This window comes from Antrostomus carolinensis, unplaced genomic scaffold, assembly GCF_000700745.2.
Source record: "Antrostomus carolinensis isolate BGI_N321 unplaced genomic scaffold, ASM70074v2 scaffold9957, whole genome shotgun sequence".
Taxonomy (NCBI): Eukaryota; Metazoa; Chordata; class Aves; order Caprimulgiformes; family Caprimulgidae; genus Antrostomus; species Antrostomus carolinensis.
The window spans coordinates 41,878-65,852 of record NW_010328028.1 but is presented as its reverse complement, the minus strand read 5'-3'; the positions used below and the strand labels follow the sequence as shown (position 1 = coordinate 65,852).

The 23,975-nt window shown below is 38.0% G+C and overlaps 1 protein-coding gene across 1 annotated transcript in view; it reads right to left on the bottom strand.

Moving 5' to 3' along the window:
• LOC104528166 (guanine nucleotide exchange factor VAV3) overlaps window positions 1-23,975 on the bottom strand; it is a gene marked incomplete at both ends in the record, with an annotated part of 68,153 nt that overhangs the window by 31,033 nt on the left and 13,145 nt on the right. The window contains 3 exons of the mRNA XM_029085986.1: window positions 3,500-3,608; window positions 6,395-6,460; window positions 8,035-8,093. Coding sequence (XP_028941819.1) covers window positions 3,500-3,608; window positions 6,395-6,460; window positions 8,035-8,093 — 234 coding nt within the window. The remainder of the gene's footprint in view (window positions 1-3,499; window positions 3,609-6,394; window positions 6,461-8,034; window positions 8,094-23,975) is intronic.

The following is a 23,975-nucleotide window of genomic DNA, read 5'->3' as shown; positions in this document are numbered from 1 at the left end:
ATTAAACTTAATGGGGCTAAATCATATAAGTAACTTTGCATTGCTATAAATTTTAGATTCAGTCTAATCCCTGCACTTATTTACAGTTTTTCCCCTTTTAGTTCTCGAGAGTGGCTTTCTCTTCAGACACAACACGAGTATGTCCTCAAATTGGGAGGTGCAGTGACCTCTAAGTTCAGCTCTTGCATATGTACGTCTGTGTCTTCAATAAGAACCTGGGATTTTTCCATGTACATCACCAGACTCACAGGAAATTGAAGTAATTACCAGTACAGGACTCTATAAAAATAGTTTATGAGCTTTCTTACTGAAGATCAGATTCACAGCATTACAGCTTCAATAACTTGCAAATCTGATTTCAAATAAAAGTAAATACCTGGAAGAAGGTATGGAAGCATTGACAAGCAAGACTTAAAACATCTGGAGGCATATAGGTCAGCTTGGAGACCTGACACAGTAACTGGATAGGATCTTACAATTAAAAGCAGTAACTGATCCAAAACATTTTTCCAAAAACAAAAATAAGCAGTGGCTTAATAAAAAACACTACTATCACATCCTTTCTGAAGCCTATTTATCAGTCTGTAACATCTCTTCAAGGCATCCTTTGGAATATCCCTGACCGTATCTTAACTTTTTTTCACCCAGTGCAGGGAATCCACATACTGCATGTAACAGACCTGATGACTAGATGTTACTCAAACACCAGGGAAGTTAGGACTTCAAATTTAGTACTACAGTTCTTTCCATTAGGAAGATGACTTACAGTTTTTGAACAAAAGACTTTCCTCCTCTAGGAATAACAAGGCTTCTAGACTGAAATTTTAACAATTAGCTCTTAGTATGTCCAAGAGCTAAGTAAGACTCCTTCTACTCCCTCTCTCTGCTATCTGTCTACTTGACACACCTGCTAAGCATACCACAGCAAACAGCAAGCTGCACTTAAACTGTCCATGAACCACATACAGCTCCTATGATATTGCTTGGCCACCTATAGAAGAATGGGAAATGTATTCCTACCACCTAAACTAGATACCAAGTTACAAGTCATACAGGCATCACTGTTCACACTTCTATTTGCTATTTTAACATATTTCTGTTACCCTCCTCTCTCTTTGTCTCCATATGACTATACAAGCAGCTCCTGCAACTGGAGCATGGCTTCTCACTCTCATTGACCAGCTGCTAAGTTAGTTCAGAAATTGCTCTTTAAAACCCAATTGGTGCAGTTATTTATTTTCCCATAACGAACATTAAAATGCCACCCTTATCAGCTGTAGACAGAAGTAACCATTTTGGAAAAACATAGTCTGTCATTATCAGTAGAAACATACTTTGTGAGCATCATCTGATGATCAGCCTCATCTCAAAATCTATCATTTATTCCTAAATTCTTTGGCAGGGAGAAGCAGGCACTGTCACAGTTAACCATATTTAGTTAATTTCAATAAAGTACTATAATTTTACATTATTCAGGCTTTTAGTTATTTTTCACCTTTACCTTTGTGAGCTCAATACCGCTCAAATTGCTTGTAGTATTTGCAGCAATACAGAAGTTGTTGTACCCAATAGGAGTTTAAATCCATTTGAAAAATGTAGGGGTTTGCTGTTCACCAACTTTCCTATGAGCAATGCAAACAAAATCCTGGGATTCTGCTTAAAACCATTCATTTCAGTTTTGTGCTCACCTAACCCAAATGGATCATTCACATAGGCACTTTTGGCAGAAATAAAGATATCAGAGTTCTATTGGTATCACAAACTTCTAGAATTTGAGTGCAATAAACTAAAGAAGAGCGGAAATAAGAACTAATGTACAAATACCAGTAGAAGTGAGAAAAATTGCCTTTGAAGGTCAGCTACTGCTAGAGAAAGTTTAGCAGAACCGTTTACTTCACAATATAATGATGATAAATCAAGGATGAGGGAGATGCAAAGCATTTTTAGTGCTACTGAAGACTCTAAAAAGTATTGGGTTCTTCTAAAAAAATCTACTTGAAGATCGTCCTATGCTAGTGTTTTCATATGCAAGGATTTCTCACATAGGATTCAAATTAAAGAACCGCACAAATCGTCATGCAGCATATTTCTAAATCTGAGAGGAAATTATCACAAACCAGAAACAATTACCACAATCAAGAAAGCTGTCCCAGCAAAACAACTGCACTGTCTCCATTCATTATATGTTGTGGAAAAAATATTTTGCTGTACCATGTTTTCAACTTTCATTTCTTTTCTATAAGAAACAAATATAAGTCTGTTCAATCTCAAATGTCTAGGCTAAGATGTAACTAAAATTAGAACATGAGAGTTCTGATTGCAAATGTCACTCTTGCATATCCATGTTTCTAGGAAGTGATTAATATAGCAACAGGAAAGAAAGAATCAGAGAAAGTTTGCACACTACCAACTGTTAGAGATTACCATTACAGTTGAATTAAAAGAAGCCACCCACACTCATTATGTGAAACCCAAGAGTTAAAGTATTTTGAGTTTCTGTATAAAATAAAAAAATCAAAACAATATCACAGTTAAAGATTTCCTATAATTCAAACACTTTTCTAAAACATCCTGCAGATGAATGATTTCATTAGATATAAAATGGTGTTTCTTCAACATGCTATTTTATTTGGCTTTCATTAAATAACCTAAACTTTAGGAGATTTTTTGAAATTTCTCACTTCTACATGTAAATATATTACTAAAAAAGCAATAGGGAAAAGTAGAGGCAAGTTTCCAACTCAAGATTTCCAACTTAAGATGACAGGAAGCATAACATAGCCTCACATCAATATAGAAGAAAACAACTGTCCTAAAAAAACATATCCTGTCATGGCCACAGACTAACATTTTCCATATCAGAAAGCACATCTCTGAGGAAGGGCAGACAAGTACATTAGGGTTGTTCCCAATTAGCAAGTAAATTTTATTGCCTAAGTTTAGATTTTTTTCAAGACAGTTCTGAAAACTGACCATGGTACCTTTTTATGATAAAGTAAATAAGCTACTTTTCCCACTCTCAGTAAGACCAACTTAATGATCAACAAAAACTACACAGCTAAATAAGCAGGAATTCAATTGGTATGAAACAATTGTTTTCCTTGTTAGATTAGTTGTCCAAATTATGGCTGAAACAACAGTGTTTCACTGTTACTATAGTTACAATTATATTATAACTTAATTTTGTAAGTAGGACACTTTGAAGTAAACAGTTAATTTAATTCCTTTTACAATAGCTGGTAAAACTTAGTATCCATAACTGACAAACTTAAGAAAATAATTAATTATTGTGTTTGATTTTAAAATTACATTCCTTTCAAAAAATTACCAGCCAGCTAAGCCCTACACAGGAGATGATGCACTGCACATGACAGCTCCAGATACAACTGAGCATGAGTGAAGTTTCAGTGAAACTAGCTATTATGAGATAATTTCACAAATATTAACTCAAAAATATAACTGCTATTGTTCAAAAATAGCTAGGAATTGGAAAACATACAGGTTGCTGTGCTGCTTCATCTTTCATTAGGTCTTCATAAACCTCCCCTCCTTCATCTTCTCCATAGACGCAATCATACAAATCCTCATCTTCATCAACACCAGTTTCACTGAAAGGAAAAGATAAAAAAAAAAAAGCTGTCCAGCACAGGCAAAATACCATCAGCTCTACAAGGGACCAATCCTCATAGGAAAAGATTTCTACAGTAACAAACAGATTAATTAATACAACTCTCTAATGAAAAAACTCATTAAGGGAAATTAGGTCCATTAACTTTCTTTCCTAAACACATTTAAAATACGATTGTACAAAACCAAAGCAACACTGAAGACTGCATTAATTTAGAACCACACAGGAAATAAACCAGGCACCAAAAGCAACTTGTTGGGACAGTTTTGTCACAAGGTACTGTCCAGCCACTCTCTTCTCTTCATCCCTTTTCTCACTGCATTCAGTGAAGAGAAGCTGCCTCTCCTTATTGCCCAGCATCCCACTGTACTGGGATGCAAGACACTGGTACACAAGGCACTGGTACCGGTCTCATTCCTGCACAAAGAAAGCATTATCTGGGGTAAAATAGACTAGAGACTGTAGAGCCAGAAGCTGAGAGTCTGGACATCCACACCAAAAGCCAGCATCTTGATCACCTCACAGCAACCTTCAGCTACCCAAAAATGAAAAAAACCAGCCTTTCAAACTGAAAAATCAGATAGTTCAACAAAACAGAGTATACAAAAGAAGTGTCCTCCTCTTACCCAAACTACACAAATACCTCAGCATAAAGTCAATGCTCAACTCTACCCTAAGCTAATTCAGCTTCATTAGAGTCAGTCCTGCTGGAGGTTTTGTCTACTTTGCACTAGGACTGTATCAAGCCCATAATACCCTTCACCCACATTTCTTAGGGTATGTCTACAAAAGAAATTGCACATAGTCCAGTCATAACAATATAACAACTTGATCAGATGTGCTGAAACTTTTCAGATTTTTAGTGTTGGAAGACAACACTGAAACCCTTCAGAGCAAAAAAAACAAACTGAGGATCAGTCCACTAGAACTAGGAAGGACAATTATTTCTGTTAAATGGATCATTAGTACTCAAGAAGAGGACATCAGAAGCTCTACTGGCGGAGACTAATACTTTCAAATAAATCAAAATGAATTAGAATTGCTACCAACACATGCTAGCTGCCACATGGACTACTTGGAAACACCAGACAAAGATCACTGTCTGTAGTCAGGGATATATAAAGAAACCAAATGAATTTTTTATTTCTCATTAAATATGGTTGAGGGAGGGGGGTTTTGGGGGGGGGGGGGGGGGTGGTTGGTGGTTTTGTTTGTTTTTTTAAATGGAGGACATCAGAAGGACAAAGTAAACAAGCATTAAAAGTTTCAATACATGGAATGATTTTAAAAATATATATTTGGGAGATTCAACAGAACACAGAAATTGTTTCTATCCCTTCCTTTTCCAACAGATACCATGACCCTGGAGAGCTACAAAGCTCAGGTGCTCCAGGTTAGTCTACCATTTCAGCTTGCACCAGCAATGTTGGTGTGCTAGCACTCACACACACTAATAGCTGTGTCAGATGCAGCACAGACACACTCCATTCTACCATCTATGCTCCAGGGAACAAAAGCTGGCAAAAATGCAGAGTAAGGATAGAAACTCAGGGACAATTAATTTTAGTAAATACACTTACTAATGAAGAGAAACTAAAAAACATGGGCCATTTGCATCATTCACTGGCACTTTTGTTTCTTATGGAGAGAGTACTTCTTGAATTGCTCCCTCCACAATTGAAACAGCATGTAACCATCAAATTTCAGTGAATAAGACTCGTAATTTGATGCAAAAGAAGAGCTACAAGTCTTAATTTCTTTGGTATGATTTGTTAACTTTTTTTTAAATGAAAACTAGTACCATACCATAAATAGGTATACTTATTTAAGAACTGATAGAAACACTATTTTCAAACAGTGCTGATGTGACTATATCCAAGAGATTAGGATGTTACCTCTAGCCCACTTGGCCCTACTGCAACTCCTTCCTTCTGTGCATTCATCTTACACAGAGTGAAAAGTAGCTACCTATGAGACAGATAGCCAGCTGCAGGAGACAAGGAGGAGCTGTGCATGGAAGCTGGTAGATTGAGTGATGTCAGTCACAGTGGGATTTCCTTTCTTTATACATAGAAAAGAAACAAACCCACAGGGTGGACAGCAGCTACTTCACCACATCGCAACAAGTAACACACAGCGTGGCTAGAGCCAAGATGGAGCCAGATGGGCACTGGCGAGGTGAGCACTGGTGAACTTTGTGCTTTGAGACAGTGAGCTCTGATCCTAGCTCTTGTCCAACATGATTTCTAATGGATCTTGAGAGATCCTAGCTATAGGATACAGTAGTTCTTCCTTACAATTTTTTGTGCCCAGATGCGTTTACTCCACCAATCTGCCAAACAAAGCTGCATTCTACCATTCAATACTATACAGTATGTTCATGTCTATCTTACTTGTACCTCAAGTACAAGTAAGCATTTTCTTTGCAAGGTGCATTTTCTTTGCAAGTTCAAGACGATTTCCTTCCAATTGTAATTCTATGAAAGTATTCTTATAGTACAGACAGATAATTTAAACACATTCACAAATTACTTTGCTACCAGTGTCCTCTATTAAACATGCTTCCTTACATATATACAAGTACTACAATTATTTAGATAAACGTTCATAATTAATTCTTCCTGGTCAGCATGGTGGCTAACAAAATCTTTTTAAATCAAATAAATATCATGTCCTCATTAAAGCTATGCATTCTATAACATCATAAAAATAACAGCATACAACTGAAAGTAAAATCTTGCATTTATCTAAAGATTTACAACATACTCTATTAAATCAGGAAGACCTTTGTAGATATCTTCATCATCAACACTTTCTTCTGTAGGGAATGGCCTACAGAAAGAAAAATAACATTAATTATGGACAGCAGTAGTCTAGTCACATGGTAGGTTTTTGTTTGGTTTCTAAAATTTTCACAGATTACTATACATTAATGGGTTTGTAGGATCTCTTTCTCTGATGAACAGTATAGTTATATTTGGACATAGATATGAACTGATACTTAATATAATAAAAAACCCTACAGGACGGGGTGATTATAGATCACCACTAACACATCATTGTTAGTTTTTCAACTGAGAACATTAACTACTCTTTTTAGCACAGAACATGGATTACAGGACTGGCTGGGGAATTTTGTCTGTTTTATAAACATCAAATCACATGACTGCTGAATCAAACCATTCAAAAAGATGGAGAATACCAAAATATGAAGTCTTTCATCTTCTCTCACAGCCCACAATTATAGTTCATGAGGTTAGGTTTGGTTTGGGTTTTTTGGTTTCTTTTTGAAAATTAGAATCTCACAAACTCAACAGTTTTGTTGATTTTTAGAAGGGAGAAAGAAAGAAAAAACATTTGTCTTCACATAGATCAGCACTGCACAGCTGGACTTACAATCCATAAGTCGTAACTACCGCACAAGTTCGTACTAACTGTTCATTTGTTCACCCTAGGTTTCAGCATGAGAAGTAAAAGTAGTTAAGGCACTTCAGCAAGTGTACTAGAAGATACCCTTTGGAGCAACTCAGAGGTCCAGAGCCTTAGTTAGGTGACCACTGGGCAATCTGGTTTACAACCAGAGAAGTGCTTACTCAGCAACACTGGGAACTGGGATGCCTCCATGTCTCTTAATTTTCTTCTTCCCTACATGATGGCCTGTTCTCTTAATGAAGTGGGAAGCATTTAAAGGGCTTAGAAGGGAAACTGCCCCAGATCACTGAGCAGTCCACAACAACAAGCCCCAGCTCAAAAATTCCCTTGATACAACTGTTGACCAGCCCCCACTCAGTCAAGTTGGCGCATGAAAGAAGACGGGAATTTCCAGAGCACTTCTTTCAGATGCACTGTTATTCCCAGCTCCCATTAAAGAGGAAAGGTCTGGGATTTCTACTGAAACTTCACCTGCCCCAGGCCTCAGCATTTACCAAAACACAGCCTCACAGGCCTGTGATGAACACTTGGTTTCATGTGTGGTAGTTAGGGTCTGGCGACCGGAAGATATCGTGCTGTACGGAAAGACAAAACCCCTCTCTCCTAGTAGCCAATAGCATTTAGCCTGTGATGTAAGCAGGCGGAAGTGACGTTGCGAACCCTCGCTATATAATGCTGTGTCGCACATCAATAAACGTCATTTGCCATCCACCACATTGGTGTCTGTGCTCATTTGGCCCAGAGGCTGGGGTTGCCTCTGTGCTACCTTGGCCGAACGGGACATTTGCAGGACAACAACTGCAACATTCATGTATCATCCATCTCCAGATAAACCGGGAGACAGATTTCTTTTGCCTGATCATCCAACCTCCTGTCAAAAAGCTCCGTGTCTGTCTATACTGACTCTCACAACATTTCCAAGGAGCACCATGCAAGAGGCATTATTCCCACCATTCACTAGGACGATAACGTACCTTATTCCTGTGCCTATTGCAATAGGAGTGCGAGAAAGTTTTGAAAGTGTTTCTATCACCTGAAGAAGGAAACAGAAACCATTATTAGTTGTAGAATAGAAGCAATAAAACATTTTGTTCTCTATTGTTTATTTATCAGCAACACCATTTCATAGCGAACAATATAAACATTCACAGAATCAGTTGTGCCAAATACTGAATGCACTGAACTTCCACCGATTTCTCATGAGCTGGTCTTAAGCACTTTCTTACTGGGGGATGTGATGGGAGCACAAAGAGAGGAAAAGGGAAATCTCTTATTTACAAGCTTTAGCACTAGTAAAAGCCAATTTAACTTGATTTAAAACCAGGTCACACATGTCACAAGTTGGACACTAAATTTGCAGTTGGGCCTGGGTGCAGTTGTAATCAGGCTTATCCTACAGACTGCTCCAATATTTTTTTTAATTGTAGTTCCAGAAAGAAAATTTGAAGGTATTAATTTGCGCTTTTCCAACACTTCCCACAAGAGGGAGCCAAATACCAAATCATCAGAAATTCCCCTTTTCGGGACCAGCTTGCAAAGGAAAGGTGATCTCTTAGTGGCCAAACAGGAAAAGAAGCTGCACCTTCGAGCCCATATGCTTTATTTTTAGAAGATGGCAGCAGTCTAGAAGATCTTATTCTAAGAAAATGCCTCCCAAGGTTAGGCGATAAGAGAGGGAGAGCTTTACGGAGGGTAGTATACATGTACATATGGTCACACACATGGAGTTATCCCACTGTCAGCTCTAATAATACAAGACCAACTTGTACTCTGCCTCACATGTCCTCTGAGTTAAAATGACATATTATCTGAATTTCTCAGCTTCCAATGAGAAGGTTGCCCTGAACTTCCCAGAAGTTTCAGGTTCAGTCTTTACAGCTTAAAATCCATATTAAACTGAAGTTAAATTTCCAAAGAATGTTTTTATCTGTAGTATCAAAATTCAATATAGCAATTATACATTTCATGGGCACTTGAGAATAATCTCTACAATTAAAATTGCTTCTTTTTGACGTTCTAATCACAAGACTAGCATGACCAAAAAACAGTTAAAAGTACATCTCTCAAAGGAAGGATAATGACATGTTTACACACGAGAATGACAAAGTAAAAACCAGAGAGAATAATCATCAACTACAGAGCTTAAACTGAAGTTACAAAGCCTCCAAAGTTAATCAGGTCTCATATGCAGATGAGCAAAATTCAGAATGAACTACATTATACAACTCCTATGAAAGGAACATTTTAGGTTCATTTAAGCTGCTGTGAAAAATAATGCCACAGAAAATCTTGTTTTGCCTTATAGAAACGCCAAAGAATAATAAAAACAACTAAATATGCTATGAACATGATCAAAGGTACAGTCACATTAATTCCCCTTTTGCAATACAGCCTGGAATAATTTTTGGAGATGGTGAATAAAAGTTAATTGAATAAAACGTTAAGTTAATTAAAAACTATTTCACATTAGTTAAAAGGTCAAAAATGAACAAAGACACCTTTAGAAAGCCTTGCTGTTGCAGGGGAGTTCTGGTTTCTGTAGCAGACAAGAACCTGCCTCTGCACATCTGCAAGAATCCCAGTGCAGGACTGCAAGGACTGCTAAGCCACGTGAGACAAGACACTATGGGAAGTTAATCAAGAATTCCACAGCTGCCAAAGTGATCTGTCTTGACAGACGGGTGAATATTGATCAGCAAAATCAGAGGAAAAGAGGTTTAATGATTATTGAAACACAGGAGGGCAAGTCTGGTGAACTAAATAACCCTTTCCTGTTTCAATGAGTTAATTCCAAGCATACAGAAAGTCTCTTGCAAACTACTGCAGCCAACGCCCACCCTTTTCCTTAGAGGGAATCTCCCTTATCTACCATAATCAAACCCAGTAGAAGTATGGCTTACTCTTCACAGCTAATTATGATCGCTTCAAGATAACACAAGATATCTATATTAAAAAAATATTGATTTTAGGAAAATAAATAGCAAATGTTATTCCCAAAACATAGCACCAAATTATATTTTACAGCTATCAGTATGAACACAAAAACAAAAGAAAGACTTACAAATTAAGAGGAATAGAAAAACTTTTTCAGGAACCGATGTGACACCTTCATTTAAGGAGAGAAAATGGGGGGGGAAAAAAAAAAAAAAAAAAAAAAAAAACTACCAAAACACACCACACACTGAGGAAGCCAGAAAAGTGTTTATGAGAACACACACACACAAAATAGGAGAGAGAAGGGAACTATATGACCAGAAACAACAGAAGACTACTAATAATTTTCACTGCTCTTAGAATCAAGGTCTGGCACCGCAGGAAGGTCAAAGTAACATTCTAGGAAGCCAAAGGGTAGATTTCTATCAGAAACTGAACACTGCATAATCCACTAAGAAAATGGTGACCACGACAACAGCCTCAGTACCTCAGAGACACACTGCAGTTCTGCAGAAGTACCTGATAAAGCCTGTACACACTGGCATCACAAAAGGGCAAAGGTAATGGGCAGAGATCACTATTCTTCCACTTCAAAACAATTAAGAACTGAAGACCATTAACCACCCCTATATGTATTTAGGATTAAAATGCATAACTGGAGACATTACTTCCACAAAATGAATGGTAATGCTTGCCCATGGACTGTTAAAGCGCAGCTTAAAACAGCACTCTGTCAAGAAACAGAGCAGTTTCTCCTGTGGGGTCTTGCTCTGGATGTTGTGTTTTCCTTAAAGAATTCTAAGAAAAAGTCAGGAATACTTACACAAGAAATCATACATGAAACTACCACTTCTGGTCAACACACTATTCAACATCACATACGTGTAAATGTATTTGCCTCCAACATGAAGTGGGGCAGAGAGAGATTTTCCTTCCACATGAAAATGCAGTTCTTTGGTTCTGAGCCACTGCAGGAACTCTTAAGAGTTCCCAAATGTCTAGGTCCATGAGGAAGGTCACAGTTGTGTAAGGGCTGAGTTGTCAGAAGAACAACCAGAGTTTCAATAGACACTCATCAACATAATCAGCAAAATGTCTGATTTTCAAACTGACAAAGAAAGACTCGGGCATTTTTTAGAACAGCGCTAGATTGAAGCTCTATACAGTTGATGTGAGGGAAGCTATAATACAGTGCAATTCTGAACTCCAAAATTACAGTGTACCATACATGTGAAAGTCCAGTAACATTTCATTTAATGCTTTCCATGTGCTTTTTTTGCCTTGCTCTCTTCCTTTCAGCAGACCTTTAATCCATCTTACCCATTTAACCCTAAATTTAACCCAGTTCTCTTCCACAGCAAGGACTCAGATGCTCCTGTACTTTGAGTGAGGCTAAAAGGGATCTTAGCTTAAGTGCAACAGTGCACTCCTTGCTTCTACTAAGTCCAGAACAACAGGACTTCCATGGCTGGCCCTGCTCTTCAAGAAACAACTGTACAAAGGACTGCATGGCCTTTGCACACACGCTGCTACCAGGAACAGGCAGCCAAAACTAGATACTGAGTAAAGAGTCGTATTTATCTTCAGGTTAGCTACAACACATGGAAGAAAAAAATAAAAACAAGTTTTTACTCCAAAACATCCTGCAATGACTACATCCCTTCACGCTGGAAAGCTCAGTAAACTCTATGACTCTCCTGCAGCCAAACTGAAATTGGGAGATGTTAGCAAGAGACTTTCAAGCATGAAAGGAAGCTCCACCTGCACCCACCTCAATATAGCTCCTTTGCGCTAATGCCATCAGACAGAGGTTAAGCAACTCTTTAGAAGTCACATCAAAGCCACACTCACTTCAAGAAGATGTGAACATCCAAGTTTATTGAGTATACAGCCAGTTTATGCAAAAACATGACATGAAATTCAAATCTATGGCCCTGCAAGAGGAAGCACACCTCAGCCTGTGCCCCAGCGAGTGGCTCTGCTCCTCATTCACGTTTTGGGCAGAGCTGGCAAGAGCAATGGTCTCGCACTACACAGGAACTTTCTACTTCACTAATTACTCGAACAAGCAGATTTTTTTTGGCTTGGTATTTATTGTTGTTTCACTTGACTTACCGTTGTGGGTCAGACTCTCCAGTTTACGTAAGCACTTTCACATCCCTTGCTGAAACGTTATTTTGTAATTTCCTGCAGCCACGCTCCTCAGTAAATCACGTCAGATATTCCTATGCAAGCTCACAGCAGCAGTACACTAGAGGGACTATTTTACTTCTTTCCACAGCACTGGTGTGTCTGAGTTTAAAATGTGCCTTATTAAGTATTTTGCTGGGCGTCACTTTTTAATCATGTTTCTTAAAAAAGAACTTAACAAATCATGCAGCTCAAGAACAGACAGAGTACATTTTTAAAGCACTTTTCCACTTTCAGAAGAAATAGAAGTAAATAATTTTGCAACTCACTGTCTCCCCAAACAGGCAAGATCTCTTTGCTATTGACAGCTGCTATCAGGACTAGGCACATATTTGTATTTCTAATGTTTACCTAAACTGAAAACATGAAGTGATCAACATATGTCAATGGCAACACTTTCATAGTTTATGCCAATAAAACATAGAAAGACTGACTTGTGGGTTAGATCTTCAAAGTAATTTTTTCTACATATGCACTTAAATCAGGATATGTTTTCCTAAAACACAGTAAAAGTCACCAAGAATTCACAACCGTATTAGGCATCAAGTCTTTTTTCAAAATCTGGGCATCTAGCTTAGTATTTGAGTGTTGCATTTTATTGAAAACTTAGCTTTACTCCCTCCCTTGAAGAGAATTTATTTAGCAGATATATAGAAAAAGATTAGCATAACATAAAGCAGTTATTTGACAATGAAAAATTTTTCCAATACCAGCCTACTTTTTGACATTCTACTTTTTGATACATACACGAGTATTGAAAGGTAGGGAGCTTTGAGATACATGCATGCACATATTCATTACCTGGATATATACATACACTGCCCAGAGATCTGAGCAGATTATTAAAAGCAAAAATCTAAAGCAAGTGGAAATCCAATGTTCCTTAAGAAAACAGATGTATACACCCTGCATCACTAGGGTGAGTCTCTTACGAGGATGATTTCCAGTGTCTTATATCCAGGATATTTCAAAACCAGAACTGGTACTCATGCCTACACGCCGAGCGAGTTTTCATTAAGCCATTTGCACTCATACATCCATTTTGTGTCTCTGTCACTCAGAGATAAGATGAAATTGCTATACAGAAAGATATTCTCAAATAACTTGCATTAAGAAAGAAGGTTTATTATTTGCTACTCTGCAGTTTACCAGGCCCTGGACAACCCTGAATCAGTATTTCATTTGGCACAGAAAATGGGGAGGGAAGGAAACATATCTTAGTATTTTACCATAATCCAGCATTAACTTTTGAACCAAAAGACCTCTAGGAACTGTTACATTTACATTCATGTTTAACTTGGCTGACAAATGTGAAAAAGGACATGTAGCCAGACAACTCCAGGGTGATTACACAGCTGCCAGTCTAATAAGCATATTATTCCAAGTAATGGGTGTTTGTAAATTAAACTGAACATTTTCTCTCCATCTTCCTTGTTCTGGTGTCACAAGTGTTAGTACTCTGTGTTGGTTCAGGTTAGTTTTAATCAAACCACAAGCCTCTAGGGAAGGAGAAAGGATGAGAACTTGTCAAAAAAGGCAGAATGAATGAAAACTCATTAAAAATAAAATTTTTTAAAAGGAGAAAAAAAAAGAAGAAAAAATAGATGGCCTAAAAGCAAACCCTTTATTTAACATATTGGCACCTCTAACAGGCCCTTTAAAACCAGCAGCAAATTTCACATACTGGTATATGAAATATGCCTCCACTGAATACTGCTCTGGCACACACTGAAGTGCCCAAGCCATACAGACACAAACATGTGCAAGACAGCTTACAGCCTTGGCACCCACACCAACATATCCTTCGGAACACAGCGGTCTGCAGACCTCTGGCAAGTAGAAGTGTAATAGTCTGGTTTTGATTACATAAAGCTTCACCTATAGCTGAATACTGATCATATTCAAATAATGAAATCCAAGCTTTACATGTAGAGCACTGAGAGCTGCAATCAAGGAAAGTCATAAATTTACTTTCCAGAAGGGTAATCACCAGCTGCGAGATACTGCCTGTTTCCTCTCTGACATCACTTTCAGCTACCCCGATTATGGCATCTCTCATTTTCCATGTCCATTCTTCCATTTCCACTGAACTACATCCTCAGGAAATACACCTGACGGTGATTCCACCTTTCTTTCCCATCAAGGCTTAGCACTGGCATAGCAGCAGTAAGGAAAATAGCCCAAATGTCCCAGGGAACTACAGCAGAGAAATTCACAACCCCAAGCCAAATATTTTGCGACTGAGAGGAGCGTGCCAGCAACTAAGAAAAAGAGTTTAAAACCAGGTGCCAAATGCTTTTATGCAGCGGGAGCAGGGGTAACGCGGCTGCTGTGAAGCTGGTTTTGGCAGTCACGCCATTTCCTCTGAAGGCAGAGCCCCAGCTCCCAGCTGCGAGGAGACCTCAGCGGGGCTGCTGGGGGGGAAGATGGCCTGGCTCCGGCCATGCAAACCTCTGCTCTTCTGTCCTGGACAGGGGACACCACACATGCACTGCCCTAGGGAAGGCTCATCTTGGATCCATTTTCTACAGTGTCTCCACAGTGTCTTCACCAATACAGTGGCATGAAAGTCTTTCGCCAGACTACGGGGGAAAAAGAAAAAAAAAAAAAAAAAGCCAAGACAAAAAACCTCTGGGGTGTTGCCTCTTTCTGTTTGTAGATAGGGTAACTAGAGATGCAGACTGCTGGGACTTCAAAAGCCCTGTGGAATTAACAACTATTTAAAAATACAACATTTTCTCCAAAGCCGTGTAAGGAAGGTGGGGAAGAAGGCAGTTTGGCACCAGGAAGGCAAGCAGAGCCAGAAAGAGAGAACGTAATTTTAAAAAAACATTCTGGAAGATATAAGAGGACAGATGATCCCATGTCCAAAAGGACAGGTTCAGGCTGGATATTTTTTCCCTTTTTAGTAAAACATCTGACATTAAGTTAGAAATATCCAGAACTGAAGAGTTCTGTTGTTGTTTTCACATATCTAAGTTGTACCAAGCAACACGTGATGTCATATGTTTAGATTACAGAAGTAAACTATCTACATAATTTTAAATCTGTAAATCTACAGTAGTTAAAATACAAGCATAACTGTAGTTCCCAGCAACAGCAAAGGGTAGGGCTGGACTCTTCACTAACCAAACTCCTCATCCACCCCTTTTGCCCACCAGACGTTTTATTCCTTTTATAGGGAGTGATACCTCTGATCACATGAATTCCTGAACTGGAATAATGGGACTGGCAGATGTGGCTACAAGGGACTGCACACACAACTCCTAAACATTATTAAAAAAAAAAAAAAGCCAGCAAAAATCAATGCTCTCCAAGAATTCATGAAATTCATTGTCATACTATTAGGTCTATAATGAGCAAGTCTTTAATAATCAACATCCAATTATGGACACAAATGTATACATATTAAAAGTTGTGCTTAAACTCCCTTTTTTCTTTTTTTTTCTTTTTTTTTTTTTTTTCCAAACTTCATGTCAGGGACAAGGCCAGTCCAATAGCATGAAAGCTTCCCTAGACAATTCTGCTCTTATAAGGAAATGAGAAAGTCCAAATTGCACCACAAGCAACACAATCCTGTTAATCTCTTGGTTCGTTTTGTCCAAAAGGCCAAGACACTTGCCCAAGCAAGAACCAGGGAGAAGTTTTAGCAGCCACTTCCTGTCTGCAGCTTGTGGCTTTGGTCCTATGAATTAATACCTTCCAGTCCTCACCACGCCTGCAGGGATTTAGGTTTGGGGTTGGTTTTCTTTTGTTTTGTTTTGTTTGGTTGGGGAGAGTGTTTGTTTGGGTTTGGGGGTGGTTTTTTTGGTTGGTTGTTTTTTTTAAGATGTTGCTTAAACAATGACAACCTTCCTTCAAGCACTGCTGTGATATAAACAGAGCACTTGAACACTACCTACCGCTAACAGTTTGAGTGCAGACCGCCTTCAAGCATACTATCCTTGTAAAAGATGGAGAATGACATAGGATTTTGTCCTTTCTGGTGCATTTATTACATTTCAGGTTTGGCATGGAGGTCAAAGGAATACAAAAGGACATGCCTAGGACAGTACTGCAAAACCTCGCTGCTATTAAATCATTCCAGCTCCCTTCATGATAAACTTTATAAGGATAAGCTATACTGACAAACAGCATCTTCAAACTGTTTTCAACTTTGATCAAGTGCTCACTTTCAGTGCTTTATAAATATTCTTATTGATGATACTGCAGTTTTTTTACCATATTTTATATAGGTCATAATATTAAACAATCAAGGACAAAACAGCTTTTACCTGCACTTTAAACAGCACATTTTAATATAATTTCTTTTTTTCCCTAAATATAAGCATCCATTTTAAAATCCTCAATGACCTAACGGTGAGATTATCGAAGATGTTCAAACTTTGAACAGAACATTTTTTTTTAATAGGAATGAATATAAATCAATGCTGTGTGTTTTTAAAGTTTTCTTTTGCCACTGTCCTTTAACAGACTTCAAAAGACTATTTTTACATGTTTGAAAAGAACAAGCAATTCTCTAAACTGCAACCACTGGTTTGTACACTATATATACATTTTGGGTGTTCTTGACCTTGGATGTTTAAAATTAGCATACGAGTGTTTTAGAAGTAAATGAGTGCTTTCATATTCATTATTGATTGCACCTCAAATATCGTTTTACGTATGCATCCTGGAGCTTAAGTGACATGTGGTTTATTCACTCCCATTGTATAATCTCACTTTAATATTTAAACTGATTCCCTGTCAATTTTGATATTAGCAAGAAGGATATTTGTAGGAGACTGCACAACAGAGCCTTTCTTCCTCTCTTCTGCTAAAAGCAGAGGAAGATCTTTCTGTTCCTGTCTTGAGAGAACCAGTACTGTCACACCTCCTTTTCTGAATTTACTTTAACCATTGACTATAAATTCAGCTACAGCATGGCTTTGCTGAATGGCACCATCACACTTGAACCATGAACTGAATTTCCTCCAGTACACAATCACTGAAGATAAGGATATTTATTAGAGGTACAGACACACTGTGTGTCCCCTGCTCCAGTGGGCAGTGCAAAGGGAAGTGAGCTGTTCCCTTTGATGCAATTACCCTCCAACTGGCTCACAGCAGCTTACAAAAGCCCAAGGCTATTTTCAAGCCTTGCTCTAGAGATCTCTCTTCTGTACCAGAAGAGACAAAGGATCAGATCAGTCTATGGGAAAAGCATTGCACTTCAACAAAAAATACACAGGATGGCATAACTCACTTTTACCTGCAATGTCTTCCACTCTTTAAAAATAAAGATCTTTCATACAGGATTAAAGAAAAAATTATACTTGAGAAAACATCCTGCCATGGGAATGGCAATGCTACCAACTTCTATTATAGAAACCTGAAAAGAACAGTGGTGTGGTTTGGTTTTCTCCTTGTTCATTTAGACAAATATATAACACTACACTACTATACTGAGAGAAAATACAAAGTGGGATTTATGCTCCCATTATGTTTGTAACTAATTCTCCTTGAGCTAGTTCCTTTTATTGAAAATTACAAAATGAATGACAGAAACTAACTTGTTAATTTTATTTACTACTGCTTCATTATTCTCTTGCTTTGTTCCCTTGAACATGTGGCAGCTTGCAGGTTGTAACATTATGTATACATCTTTCCTCTCAGAAAGAGTAATGCACTTCCAAAATGACACCGCAGAACTGCAGAATCAAGGCAAAGTGGGATCCCTCTTTTTTTTTTGTTTGTAATATATTTGTACTCAATGGTATTAACCTACAAAATACCACCTCTGTGCTCAGTGTTTGACTGACACCTTACCCTCCTTTGCACTGACACTGATGCTGTCCTTACATTGTCTCCAACAAAATTAAGCCAGACAGACCTCAGAAAACTTACCACCTAGAAGATCAATCAGAAGACAGAAAAGGCAGACAAATGAGACACTTAAGGGTTGTTCATTTAAAATTACTACTTTTTTTAATTTTCATTTTTATCTGAAACACACATCTATTTAGGTCAATGCTTTTTCCCAAGCCAGCCACCTATTAACATTGTAAAACACAAAAGTATTTGAATAAAAGCAAAACAAATAAAAAAGTATTTGAACATGAGAATAATTGTAGAAGATCAAAAAACTCCTCACCTCTGAACCAAGCATAACATCATATTAGGTGTTATGCCCATATTATTAAAAAACAAAGAGTCAGAACCAGATCTCGTAACAACTCAACATCCCCAGTCCATCCACCTCACCAGATATAAAATAGAGGTACTTCTTCGGCACTCTACGTTCCGTGACACACCATCTCTAGTTAAGGAAAACAATATTTGCTTCAACATTTCCAGTCACTCATGGGGCAGGGGAGGGCATGGTGCACATTATACATGGATGCTTTAATACAGTGGGGGTTTCGGGCACTATTTCTCTTAAGGGTGAAAAAGCTTTGAGTTCTATTTTGAAGAACGCTTCATTCTTCTGTTGTATCAACATCTGCCGACACATGGCAGCCAACGTGTCCGATACTAATCTAAGAACTGCAGCACCAGACCTAAACTGCAGAGAGGAATCACATTTCTTTATAATATATCTAACAATTTTAAGTGACTCATATGAGATGTCCTTCAGATAGGAACTTGTTCTTCAGTTTTCACTTGTCTGGAGATTTAAAAGAAGATCACATTCTTCAAGTACATGATGGGGATCATACTATGTATTTTAGATGTAGATACTGCGATAAGTAAGAGCAAACCACAGATACCTATCACTAGCCATTTTGTTACACTTAATATTAAGATGTCTCTCAGGATTTCACCAGCACTATTGACTTCAGAAATTTCTCTCCTCTGCTTTGTGCTCTTCGTCCACTTGTCTCGGACCTGCACTTCAGCTCGCTCAGGTCTTAGCTGTGCTAACCCAACTGTTACCATTGTTGTGTAATAAATTACATTAGAAAATTAATGCACAGAGAGAGAGGAAGGGACTGATTTCTTCAAATATTATTCTAAAGAGCAGATGAGCTCCTCTGCTTGTCTCTGAGGTCAGCCACACCAACAGGTAGGCTGGCATGACAAAGGGAGCAGAGCAAAGGAGAGGCAGTAACTTCTGACAGCAATATTGCCTCTTAGACTACATAGGACTATACCTCACTTTCACTCTATAGGGCTTAGAGGCATTTCCAAATATTTTGTATGTAATTGTTCTTAAAAGCACAGGATTGAACACATCCTAGATTGGTAATAGGTTATAAAACTTAATCTAAGGCTAACTTCAGTCCTAACCAAACAATATCCAGAGCATTATTTACTCACTCTATAGTCAATCTCAGCAGAGGCCTAACAGTGAACAAACACAAGATGAACTACAGGTGAGCAGATGCACCCAGGTAACACTCTGTGAGTAATGCTGAAAGCTATTCTCTGTCCTAGACTAAAATAAGCTACCAGAAGATGCCATGCTTTATGAAAATCAGGCTCCCACATCTTTTGCCATCAACGCACAAAGTAATTTTGGGGAGATAAAATTGGAGAAAAAATATATTGCAATCAACTGAACTTGTATAAGCACACTGGTTTTATCTAACATACAATATAAAAGATAAATCTCACATTATACCAATATTCTACTCATTTGTTATAGGAATTATGGTCTCGTTGTGGGCAAGAATTAAATTTTCATGCATCAACTGCCCTGGAGGAGGTGGGGGGACCAACTACTTTCAAATATCTAAACCTTTATTCAGGTCAGCAACAAAATTCACAAACTTTACTATAAGCACAGGTTGAGAGCAAATGTTTTGAAGTTATAGTCCATGTCCAGCAGTAACCTAATTTGAGTTACACCTTTACCATGTCCATTTTTTAATATCAAACTTCAAATCCAAAACAGAGATCAGTTAAAACTTACGCAAGTTGATGAATGATAAAAAAAAGTAACTGAAACAGCCTCAATGCCAAAATGTTAAAGAACTTGCTAGGCATTAGCGCTTGAAGTTTGATGATATCTGTAATGTGTCTTAAAATTGTATCCCTCAATATATTTCCCTTTTTACTCGGGAAGCACCAATTTTACTGCTCATAGATACTTCCAACAGAAATTGCCTTGCTACACTCATACCAAAAACAGCTTCAGGGATGAGACTGCATCAAAAAGAGTGAAATAAAGCAATGCTTAACTGAGGCAGATGCAGCAATGGAGGAAGAGGAGAAGTCTCATTCTAGGAAAGTAATGTTGTCAGCTTCTGGCAGGGTTTGAGATGACAAAAACATCATCTCAAAAACTAGGAAACAAGATAAGAAAACTGAAACCAAACCTGAAAAGCGAGTGAAATTTAAAATGAGAACAAAGAAAGTGACAGTTCCTTCAATGGTAATTTGTTTCCCAAAAGATGCTGCATTTTTTCCATAAAAAGGAACAAAAATATTAACATATGAATCTTCTTTGTTAGCTATATTAATACTTACTTTGTTGCTGTAGCTGAGGTATCTACAGCATATATAGCACAACGTAGATTTTGTGAGGTATGTAGATCAACTACAAGGTACAGGTATCAGCACCTGTTCTGAATTTAGATTTAACTTTTGAAAAGTTTAAATTACTGCTGTTCAAGAATAACACAGCCATTAAAACCACTCTTATACAATACTTTTTGGTCGCTTGTACTGTAGACTATGATGAAAAGCTTTTAAGGCCTGCACTACAACAAATGATAACTATTTATTTTATATTAAGATGAAAGTCTAGTTCTCGGTCAAAATTTAGCATTACATATGTTACAAACAGGTCAGGTTACTGCAGTACAAGTTTAATTTTCCAGTGGATTTTTGATTACTGATGTACTTTTGTTTCCCACTGTCTGTAGCACTCAGAACATGTACCACATGGCTTCCATCTTCAGAAGTCTACTACAACTTATTAACATCCAACAGAGCAGGCAAGGAAAAAGGCCTTTCTGACAGGATTCACTGTCTTTATAGTTCAAGGCTTCTCTGGCTATGAGAAGCATCACAGCAAGGGCATTTTTTCCCCTTAAGAATTTAGTCTGCCATGTGAATTAACATGGATCAATTTAAAGTCATCATAAGGTCTGAGGCACTCTGTCAGATGGATTCTTTTCTGCCAGCTGAGCAGCTTTGATACAATGGTATCAAGTCACAACACTTTTTGAGAATGCAGACCTTGCTTTTAATATTTTACCTAACATTACGAAACAAATTTACAGGTGAATTCCCCTGCATACCCAGAGCACTGTACTTGCAAATGTGCAAGGAAACAAAAGTTACTTTGGTACCATACCTACACGAATGACCAGTTTCACTGTGTCTGAGCAAATTGTTTTCAATGTGCACGCAAACAGCAGAACAAGATCTAATATTAATTAGTAAGCCTGTTTGTGTAGCTTAATCTACTGGCTACTATCTATTAATGAGTATATTTTTCATTATACTAGGAGACTGAAAAAGTTTTTTTTAATGATCTCATGACTTAGCATAGAAAGCAGCTCAACGTCTACTTGAGTTTGTTATTTTTACTTGGCAAAAGCAATACTTTCTCTCAAACGCTTATGAAAACAGCTGCCTCTAAACCAGCACCTGCATTCATCTTCACTTCCCGTTTCTGGGAAGTGAAAACAACATTTTGGATTTTCTTTCTCAGACTAATGCAATAAAGCATCTTTCAGGCCTCCCAGAAAAATATATCTAAGGAGGAAAAAAGGCTTATGCTCACTAACTCTTATTCACTCTCTAAATAAGACATCTTTTCTCTTAGCCAAAACCAGGAACATCCAGACTACATTCCCACTTGGCTTGCTTCCACATGCTACATCCACTTCAACAGTAGGAGCTGAAGACTTGTCTTTTAGCATCAAACTGTCTACAGCATTAGGCACAGGTGCCCAAATTTAAAAAACAAAAACAAAAAAAAAAAAAAGGAAAAAAAAAACCCTAGCTTCTACACAAATGAGTAAATATCATTTTCTTATGCACTCTGTTTGAACCAGGCAGAGATTTGAAACCATACCAGCCCTGAACAGTAACATACACAAATTTGGTGAGACCCTCCTGTACACCTCCAGCCTCCCAGCCCTGCCCAGACACTTGCTAATGGACAAAACAGCAGTAAGAACAGCAGCGAGAACGGCAGCCCTTGCTGGCAGGAGCTACCACAGCAGAACACACTCACACCAGCAGCATGAGTGAAAAAAGACAGAGTCTTCTTTCCATCATAACTTGAGGGTGTGAACAGCCAAGCTGTGGCCTTTGCCATGCAAAAGCAGGATGTACGTAACTTGAGTTACTACAATGGCCTCGCAGCCTGACTTCATACCAAAGTTTTATACTCACAAAAGTTGGTACATCATTAACAGCATCTCAGAATTCCCCTGCCCCCTTTTATACGCCTTTTTTCCTTTACAGGCTTTCAACAACTCAGACTGACAGCACTACATGGAGTTTGCTTCTGCAAACACACAGAAATGTGCCATAAAAGCACGAACATGCTGTAAAGCAGACTTCACCCCCCTGCCTTGCACTGCGCTCTCTGTTCAGCCCAGAACTGTGCACTGGCAGAAGACTCTCTTGCTATTTCTATGTAGCATTTTCTCTGGAAAGATCTTGATCAGCTTCTGGAGTTCATAATCCAGGCTTCTAAAAAGTGCCATCACTCAGGTACTTTTTATAGCCTTATTTTCTATGACACAAGCCTTGCTACCCCAGTAGTAGTTTTCAGTCAATTTATGAGTACTGATTTGATTAGAAATAGAAAGCTGAACTCTCCTCTCAGAGTCAATGTTCTCTAATTCAGTTTCAAATGAGGAATCAGTTACTGCACCTTGGAATTTGATAAATGAACTCTGAGAAACTCAGGAAAAGTAAATGCAGTGTAAGTTCAAATTTCTGTCCTCTTGAGACATCACAGCAGTTCCTACATTCATGCATTGATCAATATTTTTTATACACACCAGTACATTAATGATCTCTCCTAATCACCCCTCTACTGCATATCAAACTGACTATTTTTTAATGTCAAGTTTTTAAAAAAACTAAGAGGGAAAGATGTTTCTAGGAAAAATCTACACCCGAGTGTTACATCATCATTTTGAGTCATTCCAAATAAATGAAAAAAACATCTATGGCTCGCAAATTTTAAAATTTTAAAATAATTTTATTGAATAATGTTTGTGTCAAAATTGTAAGTTCCTTCTTTGCAGCTTCATTTCAAGGTTTTGGGGTTGGGTTTTTGGGGGTTTTTTTTCAGTTTAGACAGAGGAAATAAAACTTTTTCAGAACATCAGTGCTAAGCATTCTTTTTCCTTTCCAGAGGTTTTCTGGTGCCAGACAACACCAAAGACTGGTCTTACTGTGCTACTCAACATATAAAAATACGCTCTGAACCAGATGCAAGAGGAAGAAAAAAAAACCACACTTAAAAATTTCTTCTTTACATGACCAAAATGAAGGAAGACACCCTCAGATTCAAGTTCTAACAAATGTATAAAAGGAAAAGAAGCTAAATTGCAGGGTTTCCATTAGAGATAAAGTTTTCCTCTTGCAAGTAGTGAGTACTTATCTGGTAGGGAGAAAAATTTGAAGGTGTATTTAAATAAATACAGGAATAACAGGACTGGTCTCCCAGCAAAAAACAACAGACAAAAATGAAATTGCAGAAACAAACCTGAAAAGCAAAAATGGAAAAGGCTCAAGAACCACTGGGGAGGGGGGGGACACACACATACACCAGACTGCAAAACAAAGTGATGAGAGAGGCAAAGGACGAAGGAAGGTAGTGAAGAAGAAAGACAAG